This window comes from Rhopilema esculentum, chromosome 21 (genome assembly GCF_057945365.1).
Source record: "Rhopilema esculentum isolate cy_ngs chromosome 21, ASM5794536v1, whole genome shotgun sequence".
Taxonomy (NCBI): domain Eukaryota; kingdom Metazoa; phylum Cnidaria; class Scyphozoa; order Rhizostomeae; family Rhizostomatidae; genus Rhopilema; species Rhopilema esculentum.
Window position 1 is genome coordinate 11267149 of NC_142835.1, and position 21488 is coordinate 11288636.

General features: G+C 36.1%; 2 protein-coding genes across 2 annotated transcripts; both read left to right on the top strand.

Moving 5' to 3' along the window:
- The first annotated feature begins 1177 nt into the window (after window positions 1–1177).
- Window positions 1178–13835, top strand: LOC135684202 (porphobilinogen deaminase). The gene is made up of 12 exons (XM_065199653.2): window positions 1178–1387; window positions 3123–3195; window positions 3838–3887; window positions 4073–4128; window positions 4359–4436; window positions 4923–5003; window positions 5439–5514; window positions 6126–6239; window positions 6455–6493; window positions 7932–8051; window positions 8976–9029; window positions 9843–13835. Exons 1-12 carry the CDS (start codon window positions 1325–1327, stop codon window positions 10125–10127), a joined length of 1089 nt encoding a protein of 362 aa, XP_065055725.2. The 5' UTR covers window positions 1178–1324; the 3' UTR covers window positions 10128–13835.
- LOC135684695 (uncharacterized) lies at window positions 13697–20428 on the top strand. The gene is made up of 7 exons (XM_089115058.1): window positions 13697–13834; window positions 14647–14819; window positions 16111–16286; window positions 16864–17102; window positions 18299–18319; window positions 19432–19659; window positions 20148–20428. The coding sequence occupies exons 1-7, from the start codon at window positions 13762–13764 to the stop codon at window positions 20315–20317; spliced, it is 1080 nt and encodes a 359-aa protein (XP_088971184.1). The 5' UTR covers window positions 13697–13761; the 3' UTR covers window positions 20318–20428.
- Window positions 20429–21488: the final 1060 nt, after the last annotated feature.

A 21488-nucleotide genomic window follows, 5' to 3' on the forward strand; every position in this document is an offset into this window, starting at 1 on the left:
TTCTTATAAAAAACAGGTATGCCAGTATAAGAGCAAGCAATCGGAAACGTGTGCGAGTTTTTGCTGGAAGTTATGAAGTAGCTTCTCGAATTATAGTGTACAGAATCCACAGAATCACACTGTTGTGTAGTTATAATTCAGCAAGGGCTGAATGTCTTTTCGTCCATGACGTTCATTGATGCACCAGGAAGGCGAAGAAGCACACCTTTTCGTCAGCGTGCTTTGGCTCACATTTTCTTTGGAAAAGTCCTAACTCGAGATATCTTTCCCGAAACAGAAACCTCGAAATTTGATTTCCAAACAATAACTTCATTCACTGGTATGAATTTATTTCTTGTTTAAAAGCCGCCCCCCCCCCCCCTCGACGTATGATTCTTGCTGGAGTTTGCCCACCCCAGCCGATATCCACAGCCACATGGCTGAGACAAAGCTTTGTACAAGATTTTTCCTTTCTTTTTAGATCAATAAACTTTCTGAGTCTTTTCAAGACATTAAGTTGTGATGGGATGCAGCTTTTCTGCAGAGTTCAGAAATATGAGCCTATAGCCTACATACATACATACAACCAATGCAACATTTTGTAGAAATTAACAAGCTGGAGCGCTGGGTAGAAATGGTATTAATCCTTCCCCCAAAATAATTTTCCTTTTCCAAAATTTAAAATTTTTTTTTTCTCCAGATTGGTTGTAAAGCCTTTAGGAGTTAACTATTGAAGAAGATACAAATTTATTTTATAAGGAGGTTAAAATGCTGGCAGCTTTGCAAGCTGATGTGGACCTAATGGGCCTAATGGGCCTTTGCATTTATCAAAGAAAATAACTGGTAAATGGGGGGGGGGGGGGGGGGAGGGCTAATTCGAAGCAACCACGTAGCTGTAGATGTCGGCTAGGGTGGGCAAACTCCAGCAAGAACCATACCTAAGGGGGGCAGGATTTAAAACAAGATTGGAGATATATAGCAAAAAGATTTATCTTGACTAAATCAAGCTCACAGAATTATGATTATCCCAGCTCTTCAAAATATCATTTCGAAGAAGTGTAGCCAGAAGGGGCAAGTTGTTGTCAAAATTTTCATTGGGGGCGCAGCCCCCCGTGCCTCCCTGCCGGAAGGTGGTGGGGGCTTGTTATTGTAGGACTTTCGGTAGCCATAAAAACCCAATGTAAAAACCTCATATTGGATCCTGTGGTTTGCAAACGAGGTAATCGAGCAAGGTTCAAATTTTGTTTTCTGGAAAAGATCCTCCCGGTTGGTAGAAAGGTTCCAAACCTGCAGTCGACATCCACTAATAGAATTATTTTTGTTGTTTCGGTTAAATAAATGAGGAATGGCGAAAAATGTGTCTATTGATCAAGAAAGATCACTCGTAGCAGGATCAAGAGAAAGCAAGGTAGATATTTTTTTGAGGAGGTTTTTCTCTTTTTGATAAAAGAAGAAGAATACTTCATCTTCTTGAGGGAAACGAAACACAGTAGCGTACGGGGGCAGTTACACACAGTTGTGAAATTTAACCATTTCTTCATTTTGCTACTGTTTTGCTCTTTTCTTGGCTCTCTGCTACCTACGTGCCCCCCAGCTCTATCAGTATTTTACAATGTCACGGAGAGTATTTTGAAAGGTCATGGGGGGGGGGGGGGGTTCAAGCGAAGGAATGATTGTTGTGCTAATTATGCCATTAAAAGTTGGATGGGAATTGGAAAATAATAAGATTTTTGGGAAAATACTATTAATGTTGCGTTTCGCACCTCAAAAATCTTTCCATAACAAAATGCTTGTTTGAAAACACTGATGTCCCTACAATGTACCTAGCCCAGGAGTGGTCAGGAGTGTCCAACTTTTTGGGTTGGGCCATAGACAAAATCGTACTTCACAGATGGGCCGGATAAATATTTGCATTGAATGAGCCATTTCTTCTTCTTCATGGTGGTACAATACTTTTATACAGTAGTGTATTGTTTCAGAAATAAGCATCAACAAAAGAACTACTCCTTGGTATTAAAGAAAGGGCTTGACCCTGAGTTTCCTTTCTCTACACCTCTAGATTTTGCACTTCAATTGACTGGATTGGAGAATTTGTGCACTTGATGCAGTCAAGCAAAATGTTGTGTAGTTCAGAGTTAACATGATGCACCTGCACCTGAAAGTTTTGATCCAGCGCAAAATAATATTGTCAACACCAAACATCCTCTGGAAACTGGACCACAGGTTTAAGTGGCAGAGAAATTTTCTACACTCCCCTCACAAAAGCATCCAGACGGTTTTGAACTCAGTTGCGAATCTGTTGTTAGAGAAATTTGTTTACAAATTTCTAAGTCAGTTTTCATGAAAAGTTTTTTATCAATTTCCTCGAATTTTTTCTTGAAGTTTTTTTGGCCTTTAATCTATTTATTCGCGGAAAAAAATAATCTTATTGATATGTAAGCAAACTCTGTGAGGGTTTCTCCTCAAGTTGGTAGCAATTGAAACAAAAGAATTGACTTCTGAGCAGTGTCTAGAAATAATATTCTATCACAATGATGGAAAAAAGCTATCATTAAAGTTGCTAGTATCATTGGATGCACAAAGGCTGCCGCTTTTGAGATATACAAAAAAATTTCAAAAGCAAGAAGTCTAAAAAATTGTTCATGGTCAAAAAGAGCAAGAGCTCTCCTGACACTAATGTCTGAGCGTTATGTCCCAACCAAATTTGCATCCAAACTGGTTTGCGACATTACGCAAAATTGCATTAAATGTTCACAAACAATTGAACTTTCAAAAGCTGTTGATAAATATTGCAAGGAAAATGATAAAGAATTGTGAATATACCTTTGTACCAACCGATTTCAGCAAGACTTGCAGCGGTAAAGAAATAATATGGCTTGCTGGCCCTGCACTGAATGATATGTCTGCTTTGCAAGAAAGTTTTTGATCTGGTAAAAGTTTACCAAATGTCATTGATGTTTTATAATTGATTGGTGGCATCTCCATGCAAACACTTTTCCCAACTGAGAGTAAAGCGCAGAAGTTTTACAACATTTTTATGTCTTGGTATATTTTGGAAGGGTTTCTTTAATGCTTTCACTAATATGAGAAATGCATTGCTTGCATTTTGAAACTGTTTCTAATCCATATCTTTTTTTTCTTAGCTTGCAACTATCCAAACAGAAAGTATTATCAATGCTCTTCAACAGAAATTTCCAAATGTTTCTTGTACAATAGGTAATTTCAATAAATAATTTCTTATGAATTCCTAATATTTCCTATAATTTTCCCCTCTTTTATCCCTCCTTCTTGCAAAACCAAGTTACAGGCTTACTTGATTGCTATTGTTAATCAACTTTGGGTTTGCAGGTTGTTTAAGACTTTACCTCTAAATAAAGTAGTGGCATTCACATACTTGCATTGGCAGCTCAGGCTTGATGGTTACTGCTATTGATTAGCAAATCTTAAAATGAACCATTTTACAATGGTGATATGACAAGCTGTTTCAGAAACTTATCACTGAGGTAGCTATCAACAGGATGCAACAATTCTCTTTCTTCATCGTAACAATCAATATTGTTCATTTTAATAAGTTTAATTTTCAAAATGTTGTGAGCATATTTGGTATTTGAAAAATAGTCGTGAATACCTTTGTGAAAATGCCCTCTGTTTTCTAAAGTCAGCATTTAATTTTAGATCTTAATCACATTTTCCATGTTTTCAAGCATCTGCATAAACTTTCTGATTAAATTTTCAGCATATTTGTGCCACCTAAAGAGTCATATATTGCTTCTTTGAACTCCCCTCTTGTCCTCAAAGGATGATCTCCAGAAATTCTTCTTCTGTCATCAGTTAAAAGTTACAGGTTTTTCCTTTCAGAGTCAATGAGAACATTAGGTGATAAAATCTTAAACAAAGCACTACCAAAAGTAAGTTTCTCACATTCCATTATTGATTGATACTGTCCTTCCACTTCCTGTGGTGGAGATATTGGAAAAATTATTTGAATTTTTTTAAGCTTACATATCTAAGTATTTGAATTGTTTCCAAATTTTGTTTATGTCATATTATGTGGGGAGACATATTGATGATGTTCATAAAATTCCTTTTTTAGATTGGAACGAAAAGCCTCTTCACAAAGGATTTAGAAGTAGCCTTAGATGAAGGAAGGTATAAAAAATCATATTTTTCTGTGATTTATATGTAATGAATAAAATTATATTTTCTACTGATATATTGACAAGATGAAATAAAATACATTAATTAAAAACAGATTTTTAAAATCGTTTAACTTTTATGTAGCTACATACATTAAATTTTTTCCAATTTTAACAAAAACGTTAAGCATTTCTAAGTTTGCATTTTGTTAGTTTTCTAGTTTTTTGCTTTTATATTTTTAGAGTTAATTTTCTGGTCCATTCATTAAAAGATTTACCCACCTCACTTCCAGATGGAATGGCCATTGGAGCTATTTATGTGTGAGTTTGTTGAATTTCCTTTGTTGTTCTTTCTTTTTCTATCTATATCACTAGAATTCTGATTTTCAAAACTACAATAGATATATAATTTCTTTGACGCCAATTCCTTTGCTAACAAGCTAAGAAAAATCATATTGGTGTGGCTTGACAGGGTGTATCAAATCACACAAGTAACCATGAATTTGTTGACTGCAGCTGATGAGATGACTGCGGAGGATTTGCTATGTGCCTGTCAAATTTTTAAAGAATCCTTGCTCGGCATCTGAGAAAAGACACAAGGGTGCTTTTTTGGTGGAAAACTTTAACCACACCCTTGATTTACTAAATAGAAAATGGTATAAGTTTGATAATTATTGCCATTTCTTGATTTTAGAGATAATTTTGTTATCTTATCTTGTTGTCCCATAACCAAATGATCTTTCATTATTGCTGCTTGTTTCTGCTAGCTTTCCAGCAGTCATTCACATGACTATGTTTTTTTCCAAGTCGTGATGACCCCTATGATGTTGTCTTGTTTCACCCAAAATACAAGAAGCCAATTTCTTTAAAGGAATTGCCTGGTGGCAGGTAAGGAGGTTTTAGGTATTTTTCTTGAGTACTAAATTGCTGAATGATATAGATCGTGCATTTGTTTTATATTATATACACTGAGTACAAAATGTTTTGGACCCAGGCAATAAATTCTGCAAAATAATATGTTTTCAGACAAAATGTAAGTGGCTAATAGCTACTTTTGGCACATTTCTGACAAATTTCAGGACAAGTCAATGCTTAAATTTCTTATACAAAATGATAAATATTCTGGCAAAATTGATAATTATTCTATTTTTAACTGTCCACTAATTGTATAAGATATGTCGTAAATGACATTTGCTTGATGTTTTTGCATACTTCCCAGGATAATACTGCAATGATAAAATAAGTCCTACAGAAGAACAAATTTCATATTATGCAATTTGATTTTTTACTTCCTGAGATCTGTGACTGTAATATTTTTTTCAGTGTTATTGGCACCAGTTCACTACGCAGAATTGCACAATTGAAAAGATGTTACCCACATCTTATATTTGAGAGTATTGTATCCTTTTGCATTGTGTAAGATTTTTAAGTTCATTCCCATTGCATGTTGTTTAATGACAGTAAGAAATATGCAATGATGTATATAACAAGATTATTATAATTTGCGATACAGATTGAACTTTGAATTTTGCAGCTGCAAGTTAGAAATTTTTCTAAACATCAAAACAAAGCTTATAAAGCCCTCTCTATACCAGATCAAGCAATTTACAACAGATCCTTAGCAGTTGTAATTTGTAATTTGTAGAAATCTGTGATTTTAGTAAAATGCGGCAAATTTCCAAGGGAACAGTCCAGAATTCTTGGTATTGTTATATGAGACAAAAACTGAGTTCTCGTCTGGAAGACTACCGTGGAATATCAATATTTCTGTATGGCTTTCAACTTAAGGAGAAATAAACTGAGGTACACATTGATGACATTATAAAAATGGAGGTCTAGATAGAATATCTGCCTGCCTCTTTTTTTGCAGCTGCCAAAAATCTGCAATAATCATTTCATGCAGCAACATTAGCTAGCATTTGCCCCCCGTGATAAACTTTGTGGCGTGGGCCCTGAATTGATAATAACCTGATGCAAGACATTTATTTCCTGGCCTTAATTTTCAAAAAGCGTGGAAATTTGAACACAAGACTCAAGAAACTTGAAGAAGATGACAAGTATGATGCCATTGTTTTAGCTGGAGCTGGAGTCCAGCGAATGAAGTGGACTGATAAAATTGGCCAGGTATTGCAGTGTCCGAATTTTCATTGCCCGTTTGTATTATTTATGTTGTTTGAATTTTGGAGAAGTGTTGGAAAAGTTTATCTATAAGAGAACTAGCAGATGAAAACTCTCCATTTTTCAGATGTTAGTCACTTTTCTGAAACAAAACGACCGTTATCCTCGCCATGCGCCTTCTTGCTATCTTTGTTTAATCGAGTTTTTTCTTCCAATTTGAGGTTCTTCACAAAGATGATTGTTTGTATGCTGTTGGTCAGGTAACCCATTATTTCATCATTGAGTAACTTAATTGATATTTTGGTTTCGTTGCAATTGTCTTCTGTTAAGAACTTACATACTGTCAGACATTTTTGTAGTGGGATTGAGCACCCAATATTTAGTCAAACATTGTGATCAATAAATTATCTTTAAATAATGATCAGATGTCCATCATGCCATGCTACTCAAAATCAAAAGCCAGGAGGCTCTTGAAACCATATTATACCTCATTAAGACCACAGATGGCTCTAGATGATTGATCTTATATTTGTATTCGGTATCTAATATTTGTAAAATTTCCTGTTTAAGATTCAGTAGTCGGATAGTTGCTATATATTTCCATATCCCCTTGGTATTAATTCGCAGTTTATAAATGTTACCGAAAAATTTAAAAGTTCCTTTCATTTTAATGTTTTGCCTTACGATGAGTGTCTTGACCTCTTTGCCTCGAATTTTGCAAGAAAATTCCTATTAGGAGGGGCTAATGTGTCCATTTATTACGACGATACTGTCAGAACCTTGAATGTAGGCGGTCGCATGAATGAAAACCGTGAGAAAGGTTAAATGAAAACTAAATCTATTTTAGTTTTTATGCTAGACCTCTTAAACTTGTATTCATTCCTCATTGAAAGTGGGTTTTGAAAGTTTTTACTTTTTGTCGTTATGAAGGATAAACTTTGAGATCTGCTAACAATTTGTTAGATTGCTGTCTGCTAGTTCAATATTCAATGAATAACCATTAACCGGCGGGCTCAGTCAGTTGGTCCAATGTATATAATGTTTATTCCTGAAAGTAGAAACTGGAACCCAATCTCTGATTCTGGGTTTCGTAAAATGTACCTATTCTGTGACTTAGCAAATTTTTTTTTGCTTTTTTTCACTGATAATATTCAAGCTTGAGCAGGTATTTTTCAAACAATTCATGTAAGAACCATTCTATTTCCAAAACTTATGTCTAGGCATATTAAGAAGCAGAATTCACTAAATTTGATTTTAACAACAATCCCTCGTGGCTCTTGATATAAATTAACGAAGCAAGACAAGCTATAAATGCAACATATTATTTACTTCACAAGACTTTATTCAACGTTTTTTGAAAAAATAGAAAAGTTGTGTCAAATTCCAAATAATACCCTGCAATGACTAGCAAAGGCTTAAATTTCTTATCTACGACTAGAACATTGATTTGCCAAAAAAATTATCTGTAACATCGTAGCCTACCCTTTTTATAGCTCCTCTGACTGAGTAAAAACGCAACCCTATTTTCAAGATTCTATGTCCCAGAATTCTAGCTTTCAGGCCACCCTTTCTGAGAGTTTTTTCGTGACTTACATTATATGTGTTTGAACAACTGACTATGCCTGCTGGGAAGCATTGCTAGTTAATTTGGATCAAGGCGTTAACACCGTCTTATTAACATAATTCTCCGTTGACCAGGGTGCTCTTGCAGTTGAAGTTAAAACCAAGGATACTGACCTTTTCCCTCTTTTTTGGTCCTTAACGGACGTGGAGACGTTGCTGTGCTGTGTTGCCGAGAGGATGTTTCTTCGAAAACTGGTAACCATCCTTAATTGCTCAGATGTTCATATTATTTGGCTATGTATTCATGATTTATGTCAAAGTTATATACGTATTTTCCAAAAACTTCTTTTGCATGTATGCACTTCCTTACCCTATCTAGAGCATAGACGTGATAAACCTGTTATTTTTTACCAAAAATATTCCCGCTTGCAGTATAAACTTATTATAAATGTGAAAAAATTGTATAGTTGCTGTTTGGACGTTCGGGTCAATCATTTTAACAAGAAAATTCTTCACATTTTTAAATTTCGTTGAAATTTGTGTTTTTGCGTTATCCAGAATCTTTTCCCGCGCACAGCACCCTCAATCCTGTTCCACGACTGATTCTTGAACGCCCCCGCCCCCCATAAATCTGTAAACGATAGAACGCTTTATCCCTTTTCCCTTGGTCATATAACATGCCCTCTTTCAAAGCTAAGGCATTTCTTTTTTCCCTCGTTAGACCTTTCTTAAAGCTCTCTGGAGCTTTCCCCCGACCAGATATCTCGATTGAAAATTTATTGAGAATTTGGCATTTTCGTGATTTCGATATTTTGATTTGAAAAATTGGCGACAGATAATCGATATAGTTTTACGGGTGGTGAGTCGATGAATCATATGTAAAAATTAATATGATCAAATAACAAAAAATCATAATGTAATTACATTTTTTTACTCGTGAAAGCAGAGCAGGACCAGTAGGCCGATATGTTTTCTGTGATTCTAAACTTAATGGCGAGAAAGCATTATTAATTTTCAAATAAAAAAATTGGTTGATTGTTATCGTTTGAAGTCTGGAATCTAACTTTGCACAAACATCTTTTATTAACCAAAATCAAATGAGAAATAGATGCGGACATTTGCTGGCCAGGTATTATGGGGTAGATTTACACCAACCTTACTGTTCTGTTTGTCCTCTAGGAAGGTGGCTGTAGTGTTCCTATTGGCGTTTGGTGCACTTATGAAAAACCGAAGGTAACTACTGGTTTTATGTTTTTTATAAAGTAGATTCAAATATGATATCTTCCACAGTGCCTAAATGTGATTGTACGCTACTAATTGAGCGATACCAGACGAGTTTCCTTTTCAAAAATATGAGAAAAGGGGTAAACGTTGAAACGGAAACAGCGGATCACGTTATAGTGGCCTAAGCAAGGGTATTCCCAACAACATTGCAAACAAATTAACCTGTTGCGCAATTGAAATTCAATACATTTGGCATACAAGGACATTTTTAGTTATTTTGGAAAAATTATCACCCTGTTGCAGATAATTTGCCAAAGTTTGTTGTACCAATTTCAACATATTCAAAAGGTTGTATGCATGTACTACCGCCCTGCTTTGCCGAGATGCTTTTCCATTCTCTTCTTCAAAGCCAGCAGGTTTATGTTTACTAAGCCTTGATCACTTTCCACTTTTTATCTTTCTGTCAGAAACAGTTTGTTAGAAATTTCCTTTTAGATTATTCTTCTTAAAGCCTTTTTAATTGCCCTGTCACGCTGTCTCCTTTTTCTGATCTTTAATGAGGATAAGGGATTCAATGTTCTTCATAAAACGAAGTGTTAATCGCCCCTGCTTGTTGTGTTGCTTATGTTATAATAGGAAAAGCCCAGCCACTTGACTTGCTGTCCCAGTTAGTTTTAACCCAGATAAATAACCGTCCTGTAATTGTACATTGATATAACCCCTTATCTCTGTAACATAAAGAGGCCTAAACCCCTGCTAGTTTAGTCATCTTCACTTGGATTTCTGAAGCATTGATTTTTAAGGTCGAATTTCTTTGCCTAGTTTGAGATGATTGGTGCAGTTCTAAGCCTCGATGGGTCAAAATGCCTAAAGAGAACTCTCCATGCAGAAATAGAATTACCAAACAAGAAAAGCGACAACTACATTGTAACAGAGTCTATGGTTATCATTGACTCGGTTTTAGAGAGCGCTGTTTTAGCTGCCGAGGACGTTGGCTTGAAGCTAGCAAATGAGTTAAAGGAAGATGGAGCATGTGAGATACTGCAGCAAGCCAGGGAACAGATATCGCTTGCCCAGAATGATTTACGTCTCCCAAAAAGTGACTAGAACTGTTGTGTGTTTATAGTTTGATTAGGGAACTGCGTGGAAAAGGATCTTCCAGACAGTCGCAATTCCCAAGGTATATTGAAGCTGCTCAGAGTATTTTTGATGATCCTGATTGGTCGAGGTCACGATTTGATTGACAGATGAAGATTGACATGCTTGTTCTGACCAATCAGATTAGTCAAGAACGTTCAGTTGTCACATCTCGTCACTGTCTTGGAAGCGGGTTATCCTGTTATGGTGCTGAACCTTGGGTTTAGTGTTGCTTCACCGTACTGCATTTAATACAGTATTGCTGGCCAATTTATTATTGTCCTTTATATTCTTGATTTGTTGCTGATGGATTGCCTATCTAAAATTTAATCACGACTCATCGATTCTAGATAGCAGTTCTGCACTGAAGTCCTTCGACGGCAATCTGCTTTGAACAGTGTTATGCTTTGTATAGATTTTACAATCTTTATTTATGAAAATTTATTCATATTTATACACATTATTTCGCATAAACCTTGCGGTTACATTTGCTGTCGGAGTTGTATTTAGCAAGGGGCGTCAGTGTGCAGAAAACATGAATTACTAATAATAGGTTTTGCAGCCTTTAGATACAAGCAAATCACCGATAGATGCAAACCCAAAGAAGCTATTAATCCAAGGTAGACCAGTCTTGGGGAAGAGAAGGGAAAGAAAAGGGGAGGGCTTGAAGACAACTGCTTGACCAGTGGGGATACGGCCATTGGAGACCCTAGAAACCTAGCCCATACTGCGGAATATTTTTGGTGTCACCTGCGATTTTTGCCTTTAGAAAAACGTTTCGCTAATTTGCATTGCGTGGTTTTATCGCATGTTCCTTGGCAACCTGTTTACTTTTCCCACGTTTTACTCGATAAGTTGACAAGATACTATTTTGTAAGTTGAAATCATTGCGCCCAGGAAAAAGAAGTTGAAATCATTGCTGCTCATTCAATTACTTTTTAGAAGCAGATATGAGAACTTCCCTTAAAAAGTGAGTTATGGCCGCTTTCATTTATTCAAAAAGTGTTCGTCGATGTGACTTTCAAATTCGGTTCAAGAAGTTGGAACATTATCAAAGAAGAATGTCCTAGTTGTATATACGCAATCTGGTCTTTCCTTTTGTCTCTACCCATGTCATTCCCAGTTAAGAGACCAATTGGTACTTCTTTGTCCCCTTATTTCTGCTACCCTTCTGAAATAGGGCGTGGCAGGTGTGCTTTTTGCATATCTGCTGAACAACCAATGTGGGGATTTGTGTCTTTTGCGATGATATGTCTTCACAGAGTTGCGAAAACGCCTCAGCCTTCCTCCGGATGAATGTTGCCCTATTTGCCTTTTTTATACTGTTGTCAAGTTATGCATTGGCCTTCCTTTTAACTACATAACTACTACACTGTTGGATAAACTCCTTCCTGGTTCACAGCCGCGGAACCGTTCTGTTTTCTAGACTCTGTGTCTTCTATGACGAAAATATATCAAGAAAGGTATCCTCCACAAAAAATTGAATTTTTCTGCCGCATAAAGCACGCTTGTTCAGGTCAAATAATGAAAATGGCGGTTGTCGCAAATCTGCACTGTGCGCTTGCATAATCTCATAGTTAAGTTGAAGCTAATTTATGTCAACTATCAGAGGTGTCGAAAATATTTACAAATTAAGGGAAGCATTACAAGGGGTTATAAAAGTTTGTAAGTCAAATAAAACCTAATTAGGGAGTAAATTTTTTCACAATCTATAGTAAAACTTTTTGGGTTTTTTATGTTGTTTTAAAAGCTGCCAACTAATTGCACTCTGTTACTGCTGTGACTTTGAGGTAATGTTCGCCACAGCTTTGGACCCAGTTATTTCACAGGTTCTAAACCAGCCATTCTTAAACTCCGGTCCGCAGCAAAATTTCATCCGGCCCGCCGAAGGCTTTTTACCTGTAGTAAATTCTAATTGCTTTTCGTAGACAGTTATTGGTCCACAAGAGAGTGCCGAAATAGAAAATGCTTTATTTAATCAATTGATCATTTTATAGCGTTTAACTAACTGTTTTTTTATTTGTTTCTCTTCCCCATCTTACACGCTGTTATGCTAAGATTATTCTAAAACCTTGCAAGACTTTTCCTTTTTCGTGTCAACAGATAAAACTATGGAACCTAATTATGAAAACCTTCAGAATATTTCCTTGAAATTTCTCCCGTTAAAATCTATTTGAGGTGCTGTTTCTAGCCATTCCTAGATTAATATAACCTAAAACTTTTCTTGCCGCCAACCAGGTGGCGGTCTTTACTAAATGCATCCACAAACATAACATGTTGGCCTTTCTTTAAAATACGCTGTGCAGTCCCTCGACCTGACCTCAGGCGCTTTAAATCGACCAAACAAAAGACTAACATAGATTAACGTTCTAACCTAAAAATAGCATAGAACGATTTTCTGACTCAGCCTGGTAAAAGAAACATAAAATTTCGAACCTTTGTGAAAACTATTTTTTGGGTTTATGTGCTATGCTAGAGATAAGATAGGCAGGCACGAAATAAAAGGCCTTCCTATTTTATAACTAACTTAGCCTGGTAGAAATGAGATCTGAGTTTAGTTTTGAGCAACCTTTTAACACAAGGTACGTAAAAGTTGAAAACCAAGTGGACCCCAAAGAAAATCTTTATGCTTTTCTGGCCCGGCACTGAAAATAATTAAGAGCTCCTGTTCTAAACCATAAGAAGCATCAAAGTTGTTCTTATTTGGAAAGCAATACTGTACATCTCTTACCTCTAAAACCTCACTCATTATACTAGGATTAAGGTTGCTTTTGTTTTTTCTCCGATTTGGTGTTGGTATATCTTCGTCTGCAAGTACCGTAGATTGCCTTTGTACCGTAAATACTGCATATCCAATTTCAGTAAAATTTTAAAGTCCATGTAACGGTTTTTATGCCCAAGTCTGAATGCTGTTTCTAGGTTTTTTCAATTTTTGTATTTTTTGTTAAAAATGTTTGACATTTTTGTTAAAAATATAAAAATATTGAGTTTCTACTTTCGAATCATTCTTTCGAGGAAAAGAAAATTTCTCTGTAATTTGTAACCTCTTGAAAATCTGTTTCTGCCTCAAATACGATTTAGTTTGATACAGCACTCAACTGGGAAGTGTCTGTCTCTCTTTGGTTAGTACTCAAGAATCTACGCTTGCAACAGCTTTCGGTGGCCAAACACCTTGCTGGTAATGCCCTGTCGTTGTCATCCCGAAGCAATCACAGGTTTTGATGAGATTTCAATCCCCTTTATCTAATCAACTGCTATTCGTACATGATAGTACTGGCGTCATGTACTGCTATCTCAAATATGCTGAAGAACAATTGAAGACAGGTTTCTACCTAATCTGAATTGCCATCGTTCGACACAATCTGCTCGCTCCATACCGGTTGATGATTAGTAGACCGTGAAATGTGCTTCATTTGCAACAACCCTACTTGGCCTACTAGTTCGCCGATTTATCGTGGTTATCAGAGCTTATCAGAAATTGATGACTTTTTTATCGAGAAAAATGAATTCTAATGATGAGACTTGCAAACAAAGAATAACAGAGGAAACACCCTCAATTTTGGTATTTTCGTAGACTGTTAGCAGGTTGAACATCAACTTTCCGATGGACCTTACGTTCTTCACAGTGTTTGTTTGTGCTGTTCTGTTTCCTGTGCCCGTTCAAAGCTACGTTCAAGGTTAGAAGCAATTCTTCTTTACAAATTGTTCCAGATTTCTCACCATTTGGTTAAATTTTATGCATTATTGTATTTTAGTGAAACTTCCAACAATAAGCAACACCCAATAAGGGTTACTCCCAAATACAACCTTTGTCCCAAGAACTCTTCACCACAGCCAAAACCTTTTTGAAGAAACCTCCGGGTAATGGACACTTCCCTACAATAAAAGGTAAGTTTTTCCAACAAGATATCCTACAAAATAAGCAACAAGAGTCCATGGCCGAACCCCCCCCCCCCCCCATAAATTTCCAAAATGTGCCCAAAATCATAAAAAAAATTCGCCAATATCTTGGATTTTAGCATGTTTAGCCACTCAAACCCCCTTAATTAGCCCCCTCAATCCATAATATGCTCCACAGTCAAAAGTGAGAACGTTTTGACCCCTTGTTTATCGAGAATCTCCTCGCGAAAGCTAGTCGTTTAGTAGTTTTTTGTTGTTAAGAAGTTTATTCAAATATCCCTGAAATATTCTTGCAGGGACTTATCATTTTCGAGTAGCTCAAGATTTTGAAAGCTTAGGGTTGCTTAGGGTTAGCGGTAAAAAAAGAATTGCTTAGGATTGATCATTGATGCTTGTGATCAATGACCAATTTTGTACATAGATGATGCAATGATCGATCAGATGTTTTGATGAATAAATGTTTAAGTCTGGAATTTTTACATGAAGTAACAATGAAAAATTAACAGTTAGACCAACTTGCTTGACATTTTCAACATACTTTAGGAATTTTCCTTCGTTACTACCTTAACTTATTTCCCTTTTCTTCCAGGAAACAAATGCTTCAAACCAATTAATATGATTTTAGCGTTGGATGCCTCGGGCAGCATGGAGCCCCCGTTATGGCAGGCAGAAGTGAAAATTGCTAAGCAGCTGATTCAAGCGAATGCAATTGAAGGCAGTGGAAACCGATACTCCATCTTGGATTTCAGTACCAACCCCCTTGTATGCTTTCTAGTTGTTTATATTGACGTTGCTTTTTCTATTTATATTGACGTTGCTATTTAAGGCGTATCCATTAAACTTTCACTTGGAATGAGGATGGAAAGCTGATGTTAAATATAAATCTGTTTTATTGGCTGCGCATGCTTTCAAATGCTCTTTCTGCAATAATTTGCTGGAACTTTTGGTTTAGTGACAAAGTTATTTGAAATTCTGCCATTCGCTTTATTGTCATCTCGCATCTTCGTTATGATGCAAATAGTAGACTGTGTAAAAAGGTTTTATTTAGCGTTGAGGCAGTTGCGTTTGGGAGATGGGCAGAGTGGCACTTGGTCATTTCTAGAAGACCATAGAGAGAGAACTATTAAAGAATGCAGAGTTGCTTTTACAAAGTACAAGTACCATCCCATACTACTTTGAGGGAAGAAACTTTCTCAGGAAGAGACTAGTGTTTTTCGCGTTTTTGGCCTAAAATCGTGGTTAATCCGAGAAACTTCCCAAAGTAAGAAATTTGAAAGAGTTTATTTTCGCGAAAAATCCAGAGATGACGAATGATTTTTTAAAGAGCCTTTATTTGTTTGCGAAATGCTTTAGAGGAATTTTCTAGAACGCGAAAGCTGATTCTCGCAAAAGATCCAAGTTCCCTTTTTCGCGAAGTTACTTCCAGCATTGCGCGCTTTTCTCGAATCACGGAACTTTCTTCCCGCGAAGCTTTCTTCCCGCGAAGCTTTCTTATCCTTTGCTTAATGATCGTACGGCGAGTTAACAACTGACCAGGTAACCTGCATGTTATCACGATTGTCCTGTGATAAGATCTTTGCTAAAACCTCTCATCAGAGGTTTTTAGGATGATTACCTGTCTGCATGTACATACTGGTCATCTCTTTATTTTCAGTGAGGAAGGACTAGACAAAACAGGACAGGGGCTAAACGTAAGGGTTAAGGCAAAGGCTTGGTTGATGAATATCTTAAATTAGCGGGAGGTACAGCCTTTTTTCTGGGATATTAGTGCGTGGTCTAACCTTTTTTATATTAATAGGGGTACAACAACCTATAGTTTAAAACAATAAAAAGTCACTGGGGCTGCAGGAGCAATTGCCCCCCCTTCTTTGTTATCTAATTACACCAGCCGTCTAGCAATTGAATTATGTAATGGACTATTTGTTGTAGGCCTTGATCTTTAATTGATACAATTTGATGCTTTTTTATAAATGCTATTCAGCTGACGGCTCAACTTAATCTCCTAAAAGGAAATAAACCATTATTTTTTACATATATCCCTATTATTTTGCAGGTCCGAATTCCCTTCACAAGCAATGTTACAAAAGCGACATTTGATTTGGAGAGTTTGAAGGAGGATTTTCGAGATGGCCAATCAAACATCGATTTTGTGCTAGAAAAAGCTGCTAAAATATTTGAGACAGAAAATTCCAGCGGCCGTTTGAATATTTTTGTCATCATAACTGATGGGTAAGGGTTGATTGGAGCTAGAAAGTTAACTTTGTTGATTAGATTATCTAAGCCAAGTCATAGGAAGTATTGAAGGATTGAACTGCATTTTTAGCGATACCGTTGATCGTAGTTCCTTAATTTATTCCCATCCTCCATGACCCCAGAGGCTGTTGCTCACTCTTTATGATGCACGTCCACGATACACTCTTTACTGTAAGTCCACGATGCACGAACACGACAAAATTTGTGATTCATTGAACTCAGTCAGGCAGATCACATTTTGTTACAATCATTAAGTATATATATGCACGGGAGTTGAATTTAAAGGATTTTATGAGAATTATAATGATAAAAAATCCTTCATTAAATTTATGTTAATGGCATAATGTAGCAAGTTAGACCAAGGCTGCACATCCTTAATTCAGGTCTCTTTTGTCGTAGTAAATAAAGGAGGCAATGGGCACTGCAGGCTTGATTGTATTTATTTTCTGTCTCTCATATTAAAAATTTCTGTCTCTCAGGTGATGTCCCATTTTGTTTCCTTATAAAAAAGGGCATTTTGTAACTTAATGGCTCAATATTTCCTTTGTGACAGGTACATGACATTTAGAAATGGGAAGGACAATCGATACTACCTGAAGCCACCGCGGGATAAGCTTGTTGCCGGGAATTCCATCGTATTTGCAGTTGGTATAGGCAGTAGCGTGGACTGGGACACTTTGGGTTTCATTGCAACAGACCCAGTTTTATCTCATGTTTTCAAACCAGACGACACAGAGAAACTGGTGGCACAAATCAAGAATGCGGCTGAAATACCTTGTCAAAGTAGTGGAGGTATATACTTTTATTCGATGAGCTATGTGTTTTGAATATTAGAGAATTTTGTAACATCACGGTGAATCAAAGTCACAAAATAAACCTAGCATAATATTTAATGATAATTACTGTTTAACGGTCTGTCATAAAGTGCTCGATGCAGAGCTGCTCACGTTGTGGGTGTATAGAAAACCTGAAGATGTGCAGTAGCCTGATTTTTCTTTTTTTCTTTATCTAAAGTTGGTACAATTTCTAGCTATGCATACTCAAGCTAATTAAAACCAACAAATTTAAATTACCAACGCTAAATATAATATAAATCAAATATAACCGATGTTGCTAACGTATTCCTTGCAAAGATTACAAGTACAATTAAAGGATGTAAATTTTGAGAATTTTTTCTTGAATATTTGTAAAGTATAGGAGTACTTTATTTCATTTGGAACTGAGTTCCATATTTGGCTACATCTGTATACATATGTGGCTCCGCTGTTTTGAATTGGGAGTTTCTTAAGTTATTATGGACATTCATTTATGGAAAATATTTCATCCATAAAAGGTGGATTCAATCCGTTAATTTTTCTTATGAGAAATTATTGTTTTATTCTTTATTGAAAATTGTCCAAAAGTTGATTCATAATCATCATGATGAAAAATTAAGCGCGAAACTAGGAGTACGAACTCAGAACAACTCAACTCAGTACTATACACAAAAAGTATAGCATTATATTTAGTCAAAAGTTCTCATTTACCACAATATCGAGTGAACTGTATTAAAGAACCAGGGGAAAATGCATTTCTAGGGTAAATGCCTAAGTCAGATATTTCAGATTTTCCCCCTTTTCCCAAAATAGCGTTGCTTTACTTGAATATTCAGTAGATTCAGAGAATCAGACAAGAAAGGCGTCCCTCAACTACTTGGAATGCCCGAATTAGTTGTAGTCCAATCTCGTTGGTTTTTATCTAGAACATTCTTAGGTTGCAAAGTTTGGATAACAATGAATGTGTTGTAGCTGACTACCAGATGAACATTTATGGACAAGATACATACAGGCTTGATAAATCTGGTATACTTGTACCCTAACATCAAAACTAATTGTGTATGAATACGATTGACGTCGTTGGAATATTCAAAGACGTGAAATTTGTGACTCCTTGCTGCTTTTAGATTTCTCTCAGGTCAAAATTTGATGAAAATGATTTTTCTTTTTCAGGACGAGCTGATAATTCACTTAGTAAGTATTTGGATGACATCATATGTTGTTCTTCAAATAGCATGAAGCTACTTTACTTTTAAGATACGTTGTATTTAATACATTTATTTGCTTCGTGTAAGATTGGTTTGAAGTAATGCGAAAAGCTTTTCAAATACATCGCAAAAGATACCATATCAGGAATATTTACACGCACACGCACACACACATGCACCACACGCACCACACGCACCACACGCACACACATTGAAATTCGAGACTTTCGCGAATCAAGGAGCATTACGTATTTTTTCCTACCTTGCCAAGAAAAGATTGCTATACAATCAGCTGTTTTAAAAAACATGCAAAGGAAATATTATAAGTGATAAATAAAATACATACACAATCGACTCTGTCTAATTCAAACTCGTGTGATTCGAACTTTCATTAATTCGAGCAAAATTCTCCGGTTCCTTGAAAAAACCTCCTAATAAACCTTTACAAACCTCTACAATTTGAATCTCTGTAACTCGCACTTTTCCTAATTCGACCAATTTTTCTGTCCCCTCAGGAAAATAACTTTTTTAGTTCAAATTTTCTATGAAGTTAGGAACTTAATTTCATCAACTTCTCTTAAAAATGACAAAATTGTAATAATTAGCGGTGGTGGTGGCGGTAATAATTTTCTTCAATATTGTGGAGAAGAAACGTCTAAGGTTAAGGAATCGTTACCTGCCCCTTGCCGAGTTCTGAAAGAATAACGGCATTACATAACTTTGAGTTGAATTTTTAATAAAAGACCGAATAAGTTAACAAAAAGTGTTTTGCTACTTTGCAAGTAACGGTTTTTTGGATAAAGGCTTCATAAAGCTGATGAAAGATAACCGAGGCAATTTCCAGGATTTTTCGAAAAATCATTTAAATCGAACATTTTGTAATTTGAAATTTTCGACAATCCCCCAGACAGAGAGTTGAATGCAGTTGACTGTTGACTGTAGTACAAGGAATGCCAGGACGGAATATTGGTTTTGCTTTATAAAAATAAAAATTTGTGAACTTGAGACAAGGGTATTGAAACCCAGTCTCCTGAAATAAAAGATTGTTGCAAGTTGAGAACTGAAAAGAGGGTAAATTGTTTTCTTCTGTGTGTGTAGATTGTGGAAATGTGATGTTTGAGCGAATCGGTTGCTTCAAGGACAAAGGCAAACACCCAAGACCTCTTCCAGATCTTATTCTCACTGACAGAGATCCAAGCAGTAGTAAATACTCTGGTCAAACCATTAACTGGAAAAAGTGGGACACATATCTTCCAGATTTTGTTTGCAGATGTGCCAAAGCCACTGCAAAAGAGGAACGAACAATTTTTGGATTGCAGTTTTATGGTTAGTTGAAATAGAATTAATGGCATCGAGTTTGGAATTTATAAGATATTTGGGTTGCCCTATTGAGTTTAATTTGTTAGAAATCTGACAGTCAATATGACGTAAGGATGATAAACATTAAACAGTTGCTTCAAAAACCAATAATGAGGGTTCTTGGTCACAAATAGATAGTATAGATAACTTTTTCCTTATGAAACAAACATTTACTGACTTTCTCTAGTGCGGGTTTCTGTGTATTTAGCACTACGTGGATATTCAGGCTATGCTCAGTTTAAGTCCAACAAATTTGACAGTCGTTGTACCAACGTGTTCCTCAAAGGTATTCGAGTTCTGCCTAAGAAAAGATTCCCTTGCGATTTTTGGCAGCACCTAAAAGGAGGTGTTTTCACAAATCTATAAAGTTGGGATATAAGCGTTTTCCTGCTTCACATTGCAAAGTGTCAAACATGACGTCTATTTTTCATTTAAATTACATTCTTATATTTTAGGCGAATGTTGGTCCAGTGCCAAGATGGATACTTTTGACAATGACGGACGGGCAGAGAAAGAATCCAACTGTAAAACTCTGAAGTACGAGCCATGTGGGATAACTGATGAATATTGCGTTGGGGAGCAGTTCCATAACTTTGTATATAAAATTACAGAGGTTCTAACTTAACCAAGTTTTTTCTTTGTTTTTCAAGCCGTTCGATCAAAAATTGACCAGAGATATAACAAGAGGAGAATATAGCTTTGATAAAGATTTGCTTAGTTATTAATTTTTTTAAAAAAATTGCCAAAGCAATCAAGCAAATATGATATCAAGCGATCTTCTGTGACAAACATTTGGAATGATTTATATTGATGTCATTTCAAGTTTCTATTAAGTTTTTCCTTGCAAAGCTGAATCGCCTGAACAGCAGTCGCTGAAAATCAAATCATATGCATACCAGAATTTCTGAATACAGAAGACTAGTTGATGTCAAAATTGCAAAATATTACAATACAAGTGTATAGCAACTTTAACTGAAAAGCAACTAAAACTTTAAACAGTGTTTGCAAAGGTCAGTAGAGCTATTGGTTTTCTGAAACAAACATCGAATCGATCAAAATCGAACAGCATTGATCCTTATAAGTAGTAGCTTAGGTGCTCTTGCTAGGCCACTCTTATATATTCCTGGTTTGAAACCCATTCAAGAATTGATCAATTTTGAAACTAACACCATGGTTTACATAGCCCTAATTGGTTCTATATCTAAATAATGGTATTTGAAAGAAAATCAGAGAATCATCTGCGGGCCCCATGTAATACCAACACAGATCAACAACTAAAAACACCTGAAAAAGGAAACAATGCTTTGATTTCCGAGGTGCACCGTCCCATAATGCCCTGCCAACTGAAACTAAGCAGACATCTTCTCTTCAACGATTCAAAAAGAATGTGATTTGTTTTACTGGTAACTTGCTTTGTTCTATGCACACGACATTATCTACTTAGTTTACATGGCTATTCAGATTCATATGCTAAGTATTTTTCAAAATTTCAAACCTTTTATTATAATTCAAATGTAGGGCCTTTTGTAAACCAGTCTTGCTGAAGGACATCCCTCTATAAAATATACGAAAATGCAGAATTAGGAAAACATGACGGCCCCACGGCCTCGCGTTGGAGGAAGGTTATGGAAACAAAGAAAAATCGAGGAAGGTGACCAAAAACTTGGAAACTTGAGGAAGTTGAAGAAATCATATTGCCTTTTGGTTTTTGTAATGTATTAGGCATAAACCATTTTATATTCGACGTTGCTAAAACGAGGAACAAGCGGAACAACCTAGTAACAAGCGGAACAACC